General features: G+C 30.7%; 2 protein-coding genes across 2 annotated transcripts in view; one reads left to right on the top strand and one right to left on the bottom strand.

Moving 5' to 3' along the window:
* Window positions 1-4,582: 4,582 nt before the first annotated feature.
* On the bottom strand, window positions 4,583-5,128 carry LOC123265639 (ATP-dependent DNA helicase PIF1-like). Its single transcript, XM_044729503.1, has one exon. It carries the CDS (start codon window positions 5,126-5,128, stop codon window positions 4,583-4,585), a length of 546 nt encoding a protein of 181 aa, XP_044585438.1.
* Window positions 5,129-5,153: 25 nt separating this feature from the next.
* LOC123265553 overlaps window positions 5,154-15,742 on the top strand; it is an 11,769-nt gene continuing 1,180 nt past the window's right edge. The window contains exon 1 of the mRNA XM_044729379.1: window positions 5,154-5,190. Coding sequence (XP_044585314.1) covers window positions 5,154-5,190 — 37 coding nt within the window. The remainder of the gene's footprint in view (window positions 5,191-15,742) is intronic.

Raw genomic sequence — 15,742 nt, 5'->3', positions numbered from 1 at the left:
CAGTCACTATATCATTCACGCGGCTTTCTTTCAAAAATGAATAATAATTGACACGAAGAAAAATATTTGAAATGAGCATTGAAAGTTTCAGTTAAAGTAATTTTAGGTCTCATAAGTGAAGTTGAAATCTATTAAGCCTAAAGTGCGACAAATTTTGCCGTTAATTAAAATTTCCTCCGTGACATCAATTTTTCATAGAAAATTATTTTTACATGTTTTTTTATAAATTTTCCTAAAATAAGTAGCCAAATTTCTTTTCTATATCTCAAGTGTTTAGAAAATGCATTTATTTTAATCTGTTCCATTCCCGTGATCCCGTAATAAGAACAATTCATCGATTATGTAATCAGCAAAAATAAAATGTATGTAAAATTCTTAGTCCGTTGACTGAATAGCTACATGTAAAGTTAATTTTAGAAAACCTTACAATGACTTTTTTGCCGCTGCCAAAGAGACGATTGTTGTTAGAAAATATAGTTATTACACTGTTAAAAATTTTTATTGTAATTTTACAAGAAATGTATTGGAAGCTAATAGGCAGAACATTTATTTAAAATTACAATCGGGTATAGTAATATTGCAAAACATATATAGCCCTGTGAGGTTACTAATTTTACAAAACGGTTTTGTAATTTTAAAAATATTTTTAGATTAGCTAAGTTTGTAAAATTACAATACTTTCCTTGAATTTTACTTGAATTGAAATAATAAAAAAGAAATATATGATTTAATATTTGTTGTCGTTAATTTTTATGAAGCGCTGACTAGATTTTGTATCTCGCGTAAACCTAATTTTTACAATTCAGATGATATAGTGTGAAAATAATATTTACCCTAACTAAGAATCGAACGTGAGCCGCGCGCTTGCCAGACCAATACCTAACGTCCTACGCCGTACAACCGATAGGTGGTTCAACATCTCATTATTCTTATAAGCTAATCCTATATGGTGATTGAGCATTACGGCTTATTATTTATTATTTACATTATTTATGTTATTTAATGCTGTTTATTGATGGAAAATAACTAACTTTTACATTATTTATAATTCATTGAATATTATAAAAATTAAAGTCTAGCATATACTCATTCAAATATATCAATTTTAAAATGATCGTTTGAGCATGATATTAAAATTTATAAAAGATAAATGATGCCTCGAATTTATTATTACAAATAAACAACTATAGACTAAAAATTAGTAAAAATAAATACGAAGGACATTGTTGTTTTTTGATACATCAGTCTCATTTTTGTAAAACTGAAAAGTATTGTTTTCAAAATTGGAGAATTACAGTAGAATTAGTTCGTGTAATATAATTAAAATTGTCTAGTAACAATGCACTGTGTAATTTTGCAATGAAAATTATAAAAATAAAAAAAAGCTTTTTAAATTTTTTATGAGATTCTTGTAATATAAATTACAATATTTTTTTGTGATTTTACATACAATTATGCTGAATCAGATCACAAATAATGTTTGCAAAATTAAAAAGTTTTTCTTTTAAAATTGGCGAACGGTTCTGTAATATTACAATGCGTATTTGGTTTATACATGAAGATTGTAAAATTACAATACATCTTAGTAGATTTCCTGACAGGTATTGGAAAATTACATGAATTGTATTTTATTTCGCATTGCTATACACTGATTTGTAATTTTACTTATGATTTTTTTTTGTAATGTGATTGTAATTTTACAAAAATTTTTAACAATGTAAGAAAGAAAAATATTTAAATCAGTTGACCTTGGAGGCCATTCATGTAATTTCCTGTTTCTCTTAAAATTCTATCAATTTCTATATCTGTAGGAAATGGATTTGAAGAATATGAATTTTTTGGTAATTATCACTCCTGCACTCCTATGGGGGGAGGAACTTCGTAAGATCTTATTCGAGATAATTTCTACATTATAAACAAAAAGTTTCATCGAAACTTCGAGTCCATAGAAACTGTTATTTAGAAATGAGAGATTTTTTCATTATTAACAACCTCGCAGTCCCCTTTGGAGTAAGAATTCTATGAAATTCATTCTTAGCTAAACTTGATATTATACAGGAAGATTCCTACCAAATTTAGAGTCTGCAGAAGTTATAGTTTGGAAATTAAAATTTTAGATTTCAACACCTACCCCCGCAAATCCTATCTGAAGTAGACTTTATTCAAATCCATTTTGAGATGATTTCTACATGAGAAATGAACGATTCCTACCAGAATGAATAGATGATTCGATGTAAAATCCGTTCTTAGATCATTTCTATATCATATATAGATGACTCCTACCAATTTTGTAGTCTATAGGAGCTATAGCTTGGAAATTGAAAACTTTAATTGTTAACAACCACCCCCGCAATCCCCTATGAAGTGAGCCCGTAAAATTCGTTCGTATATTATTTCTACATCTCTTACAAAATATTTCTACCAAATTTGAAGTCGATAAGATCAATAGTTTAGATACAGGGATTTTTCATTGTAAATGCCCCGCGACCCCCTTGTGGGTGGAATTTCGTAAAATCCGTTCTCAGCTGACCTCTACTGGGCGAAAGGAATATTCCTACTGTCCCAACAATTAATCGATTAAATTTGAAATCAAAATATATTTGCCTAACATTGTAAGAATATTATTATTTAGTAACTTTCTGTAGTAACCGAATTTGTTATTACAATTTATTTATTTTGACAGTTATTATAGCAACGGTAACTATGGCAACGGTAACCATGGCAACAGTAACCATGGCAACGGTAACCATGGCGACGGTATCCATGGCAACGGTTGATTAGCGTGGGTGGTTGTGGGGGGGGGTGAGTTCTATAATTGATGGGTGCCACTTGATAGGTTTCTTAGATTGGCGAATCAAAATAACATTTTCTAAAAAAAAAAAGAGAGAGAGAGATATAGGGAAGGGGGAAGAAGGCACGGGAAGGGAGGGGAAGAATGAGAGGGAGGGGAGGGGGTAGCATACGTGATGGTAGACGAAAAATCGATTTTGGCTAGGAATTGCGTAAAATCCGTTCTTAGTAAGCCTCTACGCTGCGAAAAGAACAACTATGTCAAATTTCAAGTCGATCGGCTGAGTAGATTTCAAGTTCTGATGATGAGTCAATCAGTCAGTGGTATTTCGCTTGTATATATATAGATTGATAAATATAGTTTAAAAAAACTAAAGAACACGCTTTTATAAATAATATCGAACTAAAAAGTGGAAAATAAAAAGTGGAAAATAATTTTAAAAATAAACTCAAAAAAGTAGTATATGAAAAATACTGGCAGAACTGAGAGAAAAGCGTGGGGCGCCTTGTGCCATAATTTTCATATATCGAGCGCCCCACGCTTTTCTCTCAGTTCTGCTAGTATTTTTTATATACTACTTTTTTGAGTTTATTTTTAAAATTATTTTCCACTTTTTATTTTCCACTTTTTAGTTCGATATTATTTATAAAAGCGTGTTCTTTAGTTTTTTTAAACTATATTTATTTTTAACTTTTTAGTTCAAAATATTCTTTAAAAGCGTGTTTTTTTAGTTTTTTTAAACTATATTTATTAATAAATAGTAGCTTTAGCTATCTACAGTATGTACGTTTCGGACGAAACATCACCGTATGTAATCTATGGCCAATATATGGCATGACTCATCGTTATGAACTCGATTGTATTCCATATTTTCTCTCAAGTGCGACATCTACCACACTCGTCTTCATATGAATGTCCCAAACCTCACGCTCATATCGCAACAGCACGACTGTCAGAATATTGACTATTTATCTCATACGTAGCATAAATAAACTATATCTTTTTCTTATTTTCTAAGTTCTAACCGCAATACGTATTGTCTTAATTCAAACGTATTGCTTTGTGGACTTGAGAGGGGAAAAAAAATTTTTTTTTTCTAAGTTCTAGCCGCAATACGTATTGTCATAATTCAAATGTATTGCTTTGTGGACTTGGAAAAAAATTTTTTTTTTCCAAGTCCTAGTCGCAATACGTATTGTCTTAATTCAAACGTATTGCTTTGTGGACTTAAAAAAAAATTTTTTTTTTTCTATAAATTCACTATACACGACTCTGTCAACTTACAAACCATTGGGTAGGTTTGGAAAAATTACTACGGGTAAATTCTCAATTCCATAATATATTATATTTATCTTTTGTTACGGCATCTGCAATTATTTAGGTTCTGGATTTCTGAATCAATTTTTATGAATTATTTCTTAGTCGTTCCATTTCATCTAATGCTTCGCTGTTACATAGGGTTTTACCCGTCAACTTGGAGCAATCAAGGTCCTCAATTCGAATCCCGTCCAAAGATCTGCATCGGCTGAGTGCTACGTATGCTTGTCCCGCAGCAAACAGCCGAGAGCCCAGATAAATGACTGTATGATCAACTGTACAGCCTTGCATCTTATGAACGGTCGATGCCCAACTCAGGATTAGCGGTAACATTCGTCTCTCAGCAGTTCCATAGCTGTACTTTGCTGGAAATTGTATTGATATTGGCTTAATTACGTGGACACCATCTGAACCGAAATCAATACGGACTGACGGGATGTCTTCCGCGTATACTTGGTCCCTGCAAAAATTAGGCTATATAATTTCGGTAATGAAGCCCATGTTGCCATTCACTAAACCCTTTGACACATCAATGTTCGACCTTAACATCACTTTAGCTCCTACAAATATTTTCAATACTTTAGGAAGACCTCCTGTTTTATTGATATCATTAGGTATAACAGAGTCTAAACTTGTATTACCTAAATTTCGTGTAGCATCGATGAGTTGGTCTTGTGCATTAATTGTATAAATCGTAGTCCCTTTATCCTCAAAACTCTGGAGAACTTTTTCGTTGTGTCTAGCAACTTGGTCATTTGTTGGATATATTCTCAAAGCTCTCTCGATCGAAAATTCATCAGTAGCATCTGTTGACACTTTACTTAAAAGAACTTCCATATGCTTAGATGTTAATTCTCCAACTCTTAGGGCGTTAAGCACATCTATAAACGTTGTGTCTCCTTGTTGGCGCATATTTTGTTTGAGTTTAACCAGGCGGAATAGCCGCCATAAATGTGTAGCAGGTTTCATGTGCTCTGGTTGTTGGAATACTTGATGTCCTCGGACAGGTGGTAACTGCATTAGATCACCAAAGAGTAAAACATTTATGCCTCCAAAACAAGCGTGTGCAACTGTTGAAATCGGTATGGAATGTTCCAGAAAAGTCTAGAAATTTCTAGAATGATCTAGAAAGATTCCAAATGGTGTGCAACGGCTGAAATCGGTATAGAATGTTCCAGAAAAGTCTAGAAATTTCTGGAATGATCTAGAAAGATTCCAAATCGTGTGCAACGGCTGAAATCGGTATAGAATGTTCCAGAAAAGTCTAGAAATTTTTGGAATGATCTAGAAAGATTCCAAATCGTGTGCAACTGTAGAAATCGGTATGAAATGTTCCAGAAAAGTCTAGAAATTTCTGTAATGATCTAGAAAGATTCCAAATCGTGTGCAACGGCTGAAATCGGTATGGAATGTTCTAGAAAAGTCTAGAAATTTCTGGAATGATCTAGAAAGATTACAAATAGCTTCGAGATATAACTTCGGGATGGACATCATAGGATTCCGGGTTGATCTACGGGTTTATCTGTGCCATTCCCGATGAAAACCTACGGAGGAAAACACCTGGTTTCGAAATATAACTTCGGGATGGTCATCAGAGGATTCCGGGTTGATGTACGGGTTTATCTGTGCCATTCCCGATGAAAACCTACGGAGGAAAACACCTGGTTTCGAGATATAACTTCGGGATTGTCATCAGAGGTTTCCGGGTTGATGTACGGGTTTATCTGTGCCATTCCCGATGAAAACCTACGGAGGAAAACACCTGGTTTCGAGATATAACTTCGGGATGGTCATCAGAGGATGACTAGGAAGGTCATCACCTGGGTTCTAGGTTGATAATAATCAAAATTTAAATAATATCATTATGGTAGTCTCTTTATGCGAAGGAGAGTTACATACAAACATACATACAAACATACAAACATACAGGTGAAGTTAATAAAAGCGTGTTAAAAAAAAATAATCTGAAAATCGGTTTACGCTACAGACCATTATTGAAACTTCCCGCTATATTTGAGCTCAAAACGATAAAAAAATTTTTAACTTCCCGCTAAGAAAATCAATGATTTTCGAAAAATCGGAAAGTTATTGGTTTTACCCTGTTTTGAAAAAATCGAAGTTTCAACAGATCTCAAAAACGTAGTAAGTGCAATTTTTAGCACTTACGGTGATCCTAGTGCACAGAACGCACCAGTAACAATAAAAACCTACAAACATAAAAATAATGCTTGGTGAGATAAAAATTCATATTTATATTCTCTTTATTCGGATTAATAAATTATTTTTATAACAATTTTAAACATTATTGAAATTAAATTAATTAAATGAAATTAAGATAATTAAATTAATCATTAATTAAATTTATGGTTAATTAATTAATCGGCGTCCATTTCCGGCTGCACAATTCTTTGCTTGTATGTTGCAGTCGCCGGAACAAAATACATATTTGTAGGCACAACGGCATTAAGATTATATGCCCGAAAATCATATGGTGAATAGTTTTCGCTGACAGCAAAAAAATGCCCGTAGAGACAGATTCCGGTAACCTCCACGACCTTAGAAAAAAAAGATATTAATATAAGGTAAGAGCCCCAGTAGCTGCTCATGTACCAGTACATGATCACTCCAGGCATTTGTATATCTATATTTACAAATATAGATATACAAATACACGGAGAGTGATAATCATGTACTTCATGTACTGGTACATAAGCAGCTACTGGGGCTTTTACCTTATTTACAATAAAATTAATATATTTTTTTGTAAAACTGGCTAATCGGCACGACCTTATTTCTTTTACCTGGTTCAATTCGAACGTTGAATCAAGGCGATGATGATTGTCAATGATCAGTAATACATGATCATTGCCATTCGAATCGCGGATACCAAAGGAAAAGTAGTCGTTAAAAACATATCTTTGGTAGCCAAACAGCTTCAACACGAATCCAGTGAACCTGAAAAAAAAAATTATTTAACATTTCTATAAGACAAAAAAAAGAATTTGAATGATATTTAAAATTGGTAGAGGCTATTCCCCTCAGGTTACAGGTTATATCAAATTAAAACGATTAATTTGGTATAATTAACTTATACTTTTAAATTATAAAGTACTTACTGATAGCGCTTCCCTTGTCGAAAATATGGTGGTTTATTTAAATTCATTCTCAGATGAAAGACTTAAACTTTACTGTGATGTTGATGACAGATAAATCAACAAAATAGACGTTTATTTGTTTATTCATTAACTTCACACGTATCTACAAAATAAAAACTTTTAACGCATCTTAGTATTATTAATTAATATTTATAAAAGTGCGAATGAATTATTGAAAGTAGGTTGTCATAAAATCCGCTTTGTTAATAGCCACCCCCGCAACCCCTTATTGGAGTAAGATGTCGTAAAATTCGTTCATAAATTATTTTTACATCATTTACAGAAGATTCCTACCAAATTTGAAGTCGATAGGAGCTATAGCTTGAAAATTGAAAATTTTCATTGTTAATAGCCACCCCCGCAACCCCTTATTGGGGTGAGATGTCGTAAAATTCGTTCATAAATTATTTTTACATCATTTACAGAAGATTCCTACCAAATTTGAAATCGATAGGAGCTATAGCTTGGAAATTAAAAATTTTAATTGTTGATAGCCACCCCCGTGACCCCCAGTGGAGATTAGATATCGTAAAATTCGTTCATAAATTATTTTTACATCATTTCCAGAAGATTCCTACCAAATTTGAAGTCTCTAAGTCTTATAGTTCCGAAGATATCGTGATGAGTCAACCTATCTATAGAACAGCTCCTATATATATATATATAGATATATAAATATATGCAATCTATATATATATAGGAGACTTTCTATAGATATAGATAGTCACTCATCACGATATCTCTGGAACTATAAGACCTAGAGACTTGAAATTTGGCAGGAATATTCCTTTTGCCAAGTAGAGGTCAGCTAAGAACGGATTTCACGAAATTCCACCCACAAGGGGGGTTGCGGGGGTGTTCACGAAAAAAAATTCATATTTTTCAATTATGGTTTTTAATAGTTCAAAACTTGGTCAGAATGTTTCGAATTATATTTAGAAATTTTTTAAAAACGAATTCTGTGACATTCCACCCCCCTGGCGTGCCCGTGCGTGGGCGTCAAATTAAGAAAAAATTCGTAAATTTCAATCTATAGCTATTAATACTTTGAAACATGGCCAGAATGCTTTTTTGGCGTTTTTGAGCTGTTAAGAATAAATTTCATTAAATTCTACCCCCACATGTCCGTGCGTGGGCGTAAAATTAAAAGAAATTGTACCTTTTAATCTATAGCAGCTAAAGGATTGAAACTTGGCCAGATTGATTTTTGGAGTTTTGAGCTGTAAAGAATGAATTTTATGAAATGCCACCCTCACAAATCCTTGCGTGGGCGTTAATTAAAAAATTATAAAATTCAATTCCTAAAGGATAATAAGAAGGCATTAAATATAAAAAAAATTAAAAATTTTTATATAAGGTAAAAGCCCTAATAGATGATCATGTACCATTATATGATCACTCTATGTATTTGTATACCTATACTAGCCGTTACCCGCCAAATTTATTCCAAAAAGTTATTTTTAAAAAACTGCATTTTTAATTTGTTAAGATTTATAGATGTTAATTTTTTTTAATAATTTTTTTTTTGCCATAATTTATTTGTTAAAAAGCTATTAAAATTATTAAACATCTGCTAAATTAATTTTCATAGACGTGAACATGATAGCCTGAATTTGAATTTTTCATATTTAATCTATATTTTTATAAATTGAATATGAATAACATATTTCAAACCCTGACATTCATGCTCACATCTATCCATGGTGTAGGCCTACTGGGGATCCCGCCATGTAAAATAACGGGGACGCATCGCATGACACAGTACCTCCATGGTGATGTGGAAAGCTGTGTCAATCATTATTTTTAACTCATATAAATTTATAATGCCCTAATTTATTATCTGAGTGTGTAAATTTCATAAAATTCATTTATGATATAACTACTTACGTAGTTAGATAACAAAATTAATATTTTTCGCGCCTGGCGTATATTGTACGCCACGCGAAGCGGGCGGGTAACGGCTTGTTATATATAAATTTTTTTACCCGGGCATAGGAACCATTCTCATTATATTATAAAACCCATTGCTATAATATTATACGAATATTATCAAATATTTTACATATAATTACTATATATACACTGATAGAAAGATTTGTTTATAGTTAAAAATATTTGTTAATATTTAACAATTCATTTATTAGAGACTCCTTTTTAGTATTAAACAAATATTTCTTAGTATTTAAAAAAATTTATTAATATTTAATAAATGAATATCAGATTTATTAAATACAAACAAATCATTTTAAATACTAAAAAATATTCGTTCAATACTAAAAAATGGTCTCTAATAAATGATTTGTTAATTTTATTTATTTATTTATTTTATTTTTTCTAGCATACAGGTCTATAGAGATGCATAGGCATCTGTACATAGAGCTAGACATTAGATAAATTATCCTAATTTTACAAAATATTTAAAAAATATATATAATAATTCAAAGTACATACATTTTTAGAGAAATGTTAATATTACACAAAATCCTTTGTACATTTACAATGACAGATTCTTAATCCAATCTTTTATCCTACAGTTTAGTGTTTTTTTACTACACTTTAATATCTTGAGACTATTAGGTAAAAGGTTAAAATATTTTATTGCAACATAGTAAGCGTTCTTTACGCTAATCCTTTTATTAATTTTAGGGAGAGATATCGACTTAAATCTAGTTCTAGTATCTTTAGCATTGTATTGCTCTTTACACTCTAGATTATTAACAAATATTTTTTTCTGCCCTCCGGCCGGAAAGTGGCAACTTTCTGGCCGCTGCGCTAAACGAAGTTGCCACATTCCGGCTACGTCGAGCAGAAAAATAGTATACACATCTTGACCAGTAAAAAGTAAAGCCTCAGACCACATGTTTGTCAACCTCGGCTTCGCCTCGGCCAACAATTACATGTGATCTGAGACTTTTCTTATTTTACTGGTCTAGATATGTAATCTACTATTAATACAAATAAATCCTTCTATCAGTGCAAAAATAAGAAAATTAAAATTAAATTAATTCATTTAAAATAAAAAATTTTAAATGAAGGTCAAATCACTGACTATTTATATCTCATTGTCAGTTTACGTTACAATTATAATTGTAATGATAATTATCAACTGTATCTTCATCAATTGATTATTAGCTGAGCACATAAAAATACTACCATTATTCAACTGTCAGTGTGTAATGCATTCATGTATACTGTTATGCTGCAGCACTATCTAAAATAATGCGCAATACTATTTAATACTTAACATATACGTAATATATAATCATTATTAAAGTAATACGCCTACATACACTTAACCAAGAGTCAACTTATAAAGCTACATATATTGCTGCAACATATACATATGCTACATATAAATACTGCAGACTAGAAAATTGCAATAAAACATTCTTTTCTTTATGCACACTTACATAATAAGAATAAGACATTGTATAGAAATATTTAATCAATATTATTTTTTATTTGTAGGCTTTAATAAAAAATGCTCATGACCATAAACTAATTGATAAAACGATTACATTGAATGAATATCCCGAGATTTACATTGTATTACGTCAATTGAAGTATTTAGCTCTTTTACCTTCGGACTACATTATAAGCACTTACAATGAAGTCAAAAAAATTTGCACTGAAGAATTTGGTACTTTTTTTGATGGTTATTTACAATACTATGAAAATCAGTGGTTGAAAACAGAAGGCCCTAAGCAATTCTCAGTATATCGGATAGTTAAAAATAGAAGTGACAATTTTATGGAATCTTATCATAAAAAAATAAATTCCATAATTAAAGAAAAATTGCCCAGCCACAATATTCTCCTGGGTAAGTTTACAATATTATCTTTGTAGAATTACTTTATGACCCGGGAAAAAATGATCAGATCCGACAAATACCTATGTCACGTATAATTAATCCTAAAATTAAACTTTATCATGCCTTTTCATCTTTAATCAAACCTTTATTGGATTTGATCACTTTTGAGCTCTCTGAGCATTACGCTAATAATGCTAAAAAATAAAGAGAAGTTTTAGAGGTAGTCTGCAGAATAAACCGGATCAAAATGTTCTTTTCAAAATAACGTTATTAAGAATAATTCAACAATCATTTTTAGACCAGATTACATAATTTTATTCAGCAGATTCAGAAAATGTATATACACGGAAAAAAATTTCTGGGAAAAATTACGATACAACTATTGTAAAGCTGGACTATATTTTTATTACTATTGATTGTCAAATATTTTAAAAGAAAAAATACTATTTATTCATGAAAAAATACTATATTACTATTGTAAAAAGTAAGAGATGAAAATTTCCAGTGCTGCCTCTGTATCTATCCAATAGAACTATAGCAAATTTTACAATAGTTGAATTGGAATGTTTCTCAATTAATGTGAGTGATGGCCGTGCACAGCCCTAGACTCCGAGTTTATGTAAATGTTAAAAGATGTGGGTCTTAGTTTACCTCGGATAGCGTAGAGGGAGAGTCTCTGGCTGCCAACACAGAGTTCTGGGTTCGAATCCCAGATAGCACGAAAAAGTCGGCTTCTTTTTTCGATTACTGTACTTACAGTACAGGTACCAATTAGTCCAACCTTCTATCTCTCTCCCTCCCTAATATTTCTTTTAGAAAAACCAACTGTGAATTTTTACAATAATTGAATTGTAAAGTTCACAAACACATATTGTATAATTTGCTCTATAGTATTCGACTTTTTAGAACTCTTGCTAGTCTTATTTGTTGGATAAAATTTACAATAGTATATCGTAAAAATTACTAAATGAGAAGTATAGTCTACCGTTACTATTTTATTTAGTAAAAATTACAATAGTAAAATAGTAAAAACTCCTTCAATTTTCTTTCCGTGTAGTTTAAAATTTTATATATGTATGAATTTATATTATCCTGTATAAAAAAAAAGATGTCCCAAAAATGTCCCAAGCGGGGAGCTCCAAAATTGATACAATTTGGAACTATTTTGTGACATTTTTGTGACACCGGATGAAAAATCCAAAATATAAGAGTTAAGCATTTTTAAACTCTCATTAAAAATTTTTTCAAATTTACGTCATTTTTTCAACGCATTTTGCAAATTGTTCAAGATCAACTCAGAAACATGATCTGTTTTGACGAGATCAGATATTATAAACAGAATTTAATTTTTAACATTTTTGTGACTCTTTTGGGACATTTTTGTAACTATTTTGGGACATGTTTGTGACTATTTTGGAACATGTTTGTGACTATTTTGGGACATTTTTGTGACTCTTTTGGGACGTTTTTGTGACTCTTTTGGGACATTTTTGTGACTTTTTTAGTACACTCTTCGCGATTTTAAATTATTTTTATAATTATTTCGGAAAATTTTTGTAAATGTTTTGGGATATTTTTTCGACTATTTTTGTTCTAAAAAAGTCATAAATGTGTCCTAAAATAATCACAAAAATGTTCCAAAAGAGTCACAAAAATTTTCTAAAATATTTTTAAAAATAATTTAAAATAGTGGTGTTTTAAAAAAGTCATAAATGTGTCCTAAACTAATCACAAAAATGCCCTAAAATAGTCACAAACATGTCCCAAAATAGTCACAACAATGTCCCAAAAGAGTCACAAAAATGTCCCAAAATAGTCAAAAACATGTTTCAAAATAGTCACAAACATGTCCTAAAATAGTGACAAAAATGTCCTAAAAGAGTCACAAAAATATCCCAAAATATTTACAAAAATTTTCCAAAATAATTATAAAAATAATTAAAAATCGCAAAGAGTCTACTAAAAAAGTCATAAATGTGTCCTAAAATAATCACAAAAATGTTCCAAAATAGTCACAAACATGTCCCAAAATAGTCACTAAAATGTACCAGAATAGTCACAAAAATGTTCCAAAGTAGTCACAAACATGTCCCAAAATAGTCACAAAAATGTCCCAAAATAGTCTCAAAAATGTCCTAAAATAGTGACAAACATGTTCCAAAATATTCACAAATATGTTCCAAAATAGTCACAAACATGTCCCAAAATAGTCACTAAAATGTCCCAAAAGAGTCACAAAAATATCCCAAAATATTTACAAAAATTTTCCGAAATAACTATAAAAATAATTAAAAATCGCAAAGAGTCTACTAAAAAAGTCATAAATGTATCCTAAAATAATCACAAAAATGTTCCAAAATAGTCACAAACATTTCTCAAAATAGTCACTAAAATGTACCAGAATAGTCACAAACATGTCCCAAAATAGTCACAAAAATGTCCCAAAAGAGTCTCAAAAATGTCCCAAAATAGTTACAAACATGTTCCAAAATAGTCACTAAAATTTCCCAAAATAGTCACAAAAATGTTAAAAATTAAATTCTGTTTATAATATCTGACTCCGTCAAAACAGGTCATGTTTCTGAGTTGGTCTTGAACAATTTGCAAAATGCGTTGAAAAAATGACGTAAGTTTGAAAAAATTTTTAATGAGAGATTGAAAATGCTTAACTCTTATATTTTGGATTTTTCATCCGGTGTCACAAAAATGTCACAAAATAGTTTTATCATAGTTTTTCAGTCTTGCTATAAAGTTTTTTGTGTTATAATCGTTTATTTCATCTATAAATGTTCCAAAAATTCTATCGAAATGATAAATAGTTACAGTAACGTTAACATCGTATAACAATACGATGTATTCAATACATTTTTAATAATATTTCCGCTTATTTGTATTTTTTCTGTCTCTATTCACATTTATTTGTTTAGTAATTCTTAGTTGCATCATTAGAGTTCCAATAAAATCAAATTTTATAAACCAGTTGCATTTCACCATGCACACTAGATGTCAAAAGCGATTTATTCGCTGAAAATATATATTTTTCGGGACATTTTCGAATTAGATCTTGAAACGCAACAAAATCTTTTGGGTATTTGTTCATTCATAGTATTTATTTATGTGTCATTTTGGTTTGTGGCACCTCTTGCAGCATCAGCTCTATACTAAGATTTATAATTATATAAAGACTGTATCAATACAGGACGATCGATAAGAAAATTTCTAAGGCAGTATTGCACAAATTCAAAAACCATCTGTCGTATTTAACTGGTGAAAAAGCTAATTTGACTTTTTTCGATCCAAATATATCACTTCACGTAAAACGAAAAATGATTAAGACAGTTGGGTCTTGCAAGGCATATTCCAAGAAAATTGTAAAATTTTTTTTATCGAAAGATAAATATATTAACAATTCACTTTCAAAACTTCAGATCGATTCATCACACCGTTTTTAATGAATTAATTTTCAAAATTGCATCATTTATACGCAGAGGTATAGAGAGATGGTAAAATTAGTATGAAATCTTCCATACCACTCGATTGATGCAAATAATTTTATACTAACTTCACCATCTTTCTATACCTCTGCGTGTAAATGTTAGAATCTCGAAAATTCATTGCTCAAAAACGATGTGGTGAATTAATCTGAAATTTTGGTGGTGAATTATTAATATAATTATCTTTTAATAAAAAAAATTTAATAATTTTCTTCAAATATGTCTTGCAGGATCTAACTATCTTAAAGCAATAAAATGTGATGAAAATTTTGATTTTGATTCCCCCAGAACGCTATATAATTACTTCAAATAATGAAATTATCAATTCACAAAAAAAGATATTGATTTTTTTATTAAATAAACTAATTTTTATTAATTCAATTTCGATGAAATTTTTTGTTTGATTCAACAGAGATAAAAAATTGTTAAAGATTAACTTTGAGACATGGGCCACCAATAATGATTGTTTGAAAGGATTAGACATTGTTAATAATCTACAATTGTTAACGATGTAGCCGAAAGAGCGCTTCGATTAACTCAAGAATACATCAACAATTTAACTTATGAAAAAGAACGAAAAAAATTAGGAAAACGGTTGACCCTGAAGGCCATCCTGGCAACTTCCCGCTAATTCTATATCTAAGCGCTTATAATCGCGCTTATTACTTTTTTGAGCTCTTCGAGCTCAAAAATGTAATTTTTGTGTCATTTTAAGCTGTCCGAGCTCAAAAATCTTATCAAAGTTCGATGAAACACGATTTTTTTAATTTTCAAACTGCTGTAACTTTTGAATGAATCAACCGATTTTTACGTGGTTGGCGGTGATCGATGTAGTTTTTTGAGCTCTATGAAAAAGTTCGGAACAAAAAAATTGATCTGATAAAACATTTCGGAGTTATAACAAAAAAAAACTCTTTTTTCGATTTTTTTCGACAACGATATCTCACGAACGCATCAACCGATTCTGACGAATTTGGTGGTGATTAATGCGGGTTTTCAAGGTGAAGAGCTGATTAGTTTTTGAGTTCGATCGGTTCAGCCAATTCGGAGATATTTTGAAAAAATGAAAAAAAAAACTTTTTTTTCCACTTTTTTTGCAATTTCTCGGAATCTACCGGTCCGAATCGGTTCCAACTTACAGGAAATCTAAGTTCGACGAAGCCGTTTCGAATGA

This window comes from Cotesia glomerata, linkage group LG1, assembly GCF_020080835.1.
Source record: "Cotesia glomerata isolate CgM1 linkage group LG1, MPM_Cglom_v2.3, whole genome shotgun sequence".
NCBI classification, from domain to species: Eukaryota; Metazoa; Arthropoda; class Insecta; order Hymenoptera; family Braconidae; genus Cotesia; species Cotesia glomerata.
The sequence above is the reverse complement of the archived record's forward strand: the minus strand, read 5'-3'. Positions and strand labels throughout refer to the sequence as shown.

Coding starts and splice junctions, on each gene's coding strand:
- LOC123265639 (XM_044729503.1), bottom strand. CDS start 5,128: ATGCAGTTACCACCTGTCCGAGGACATCAAGTATTCCAACAACCAGAG.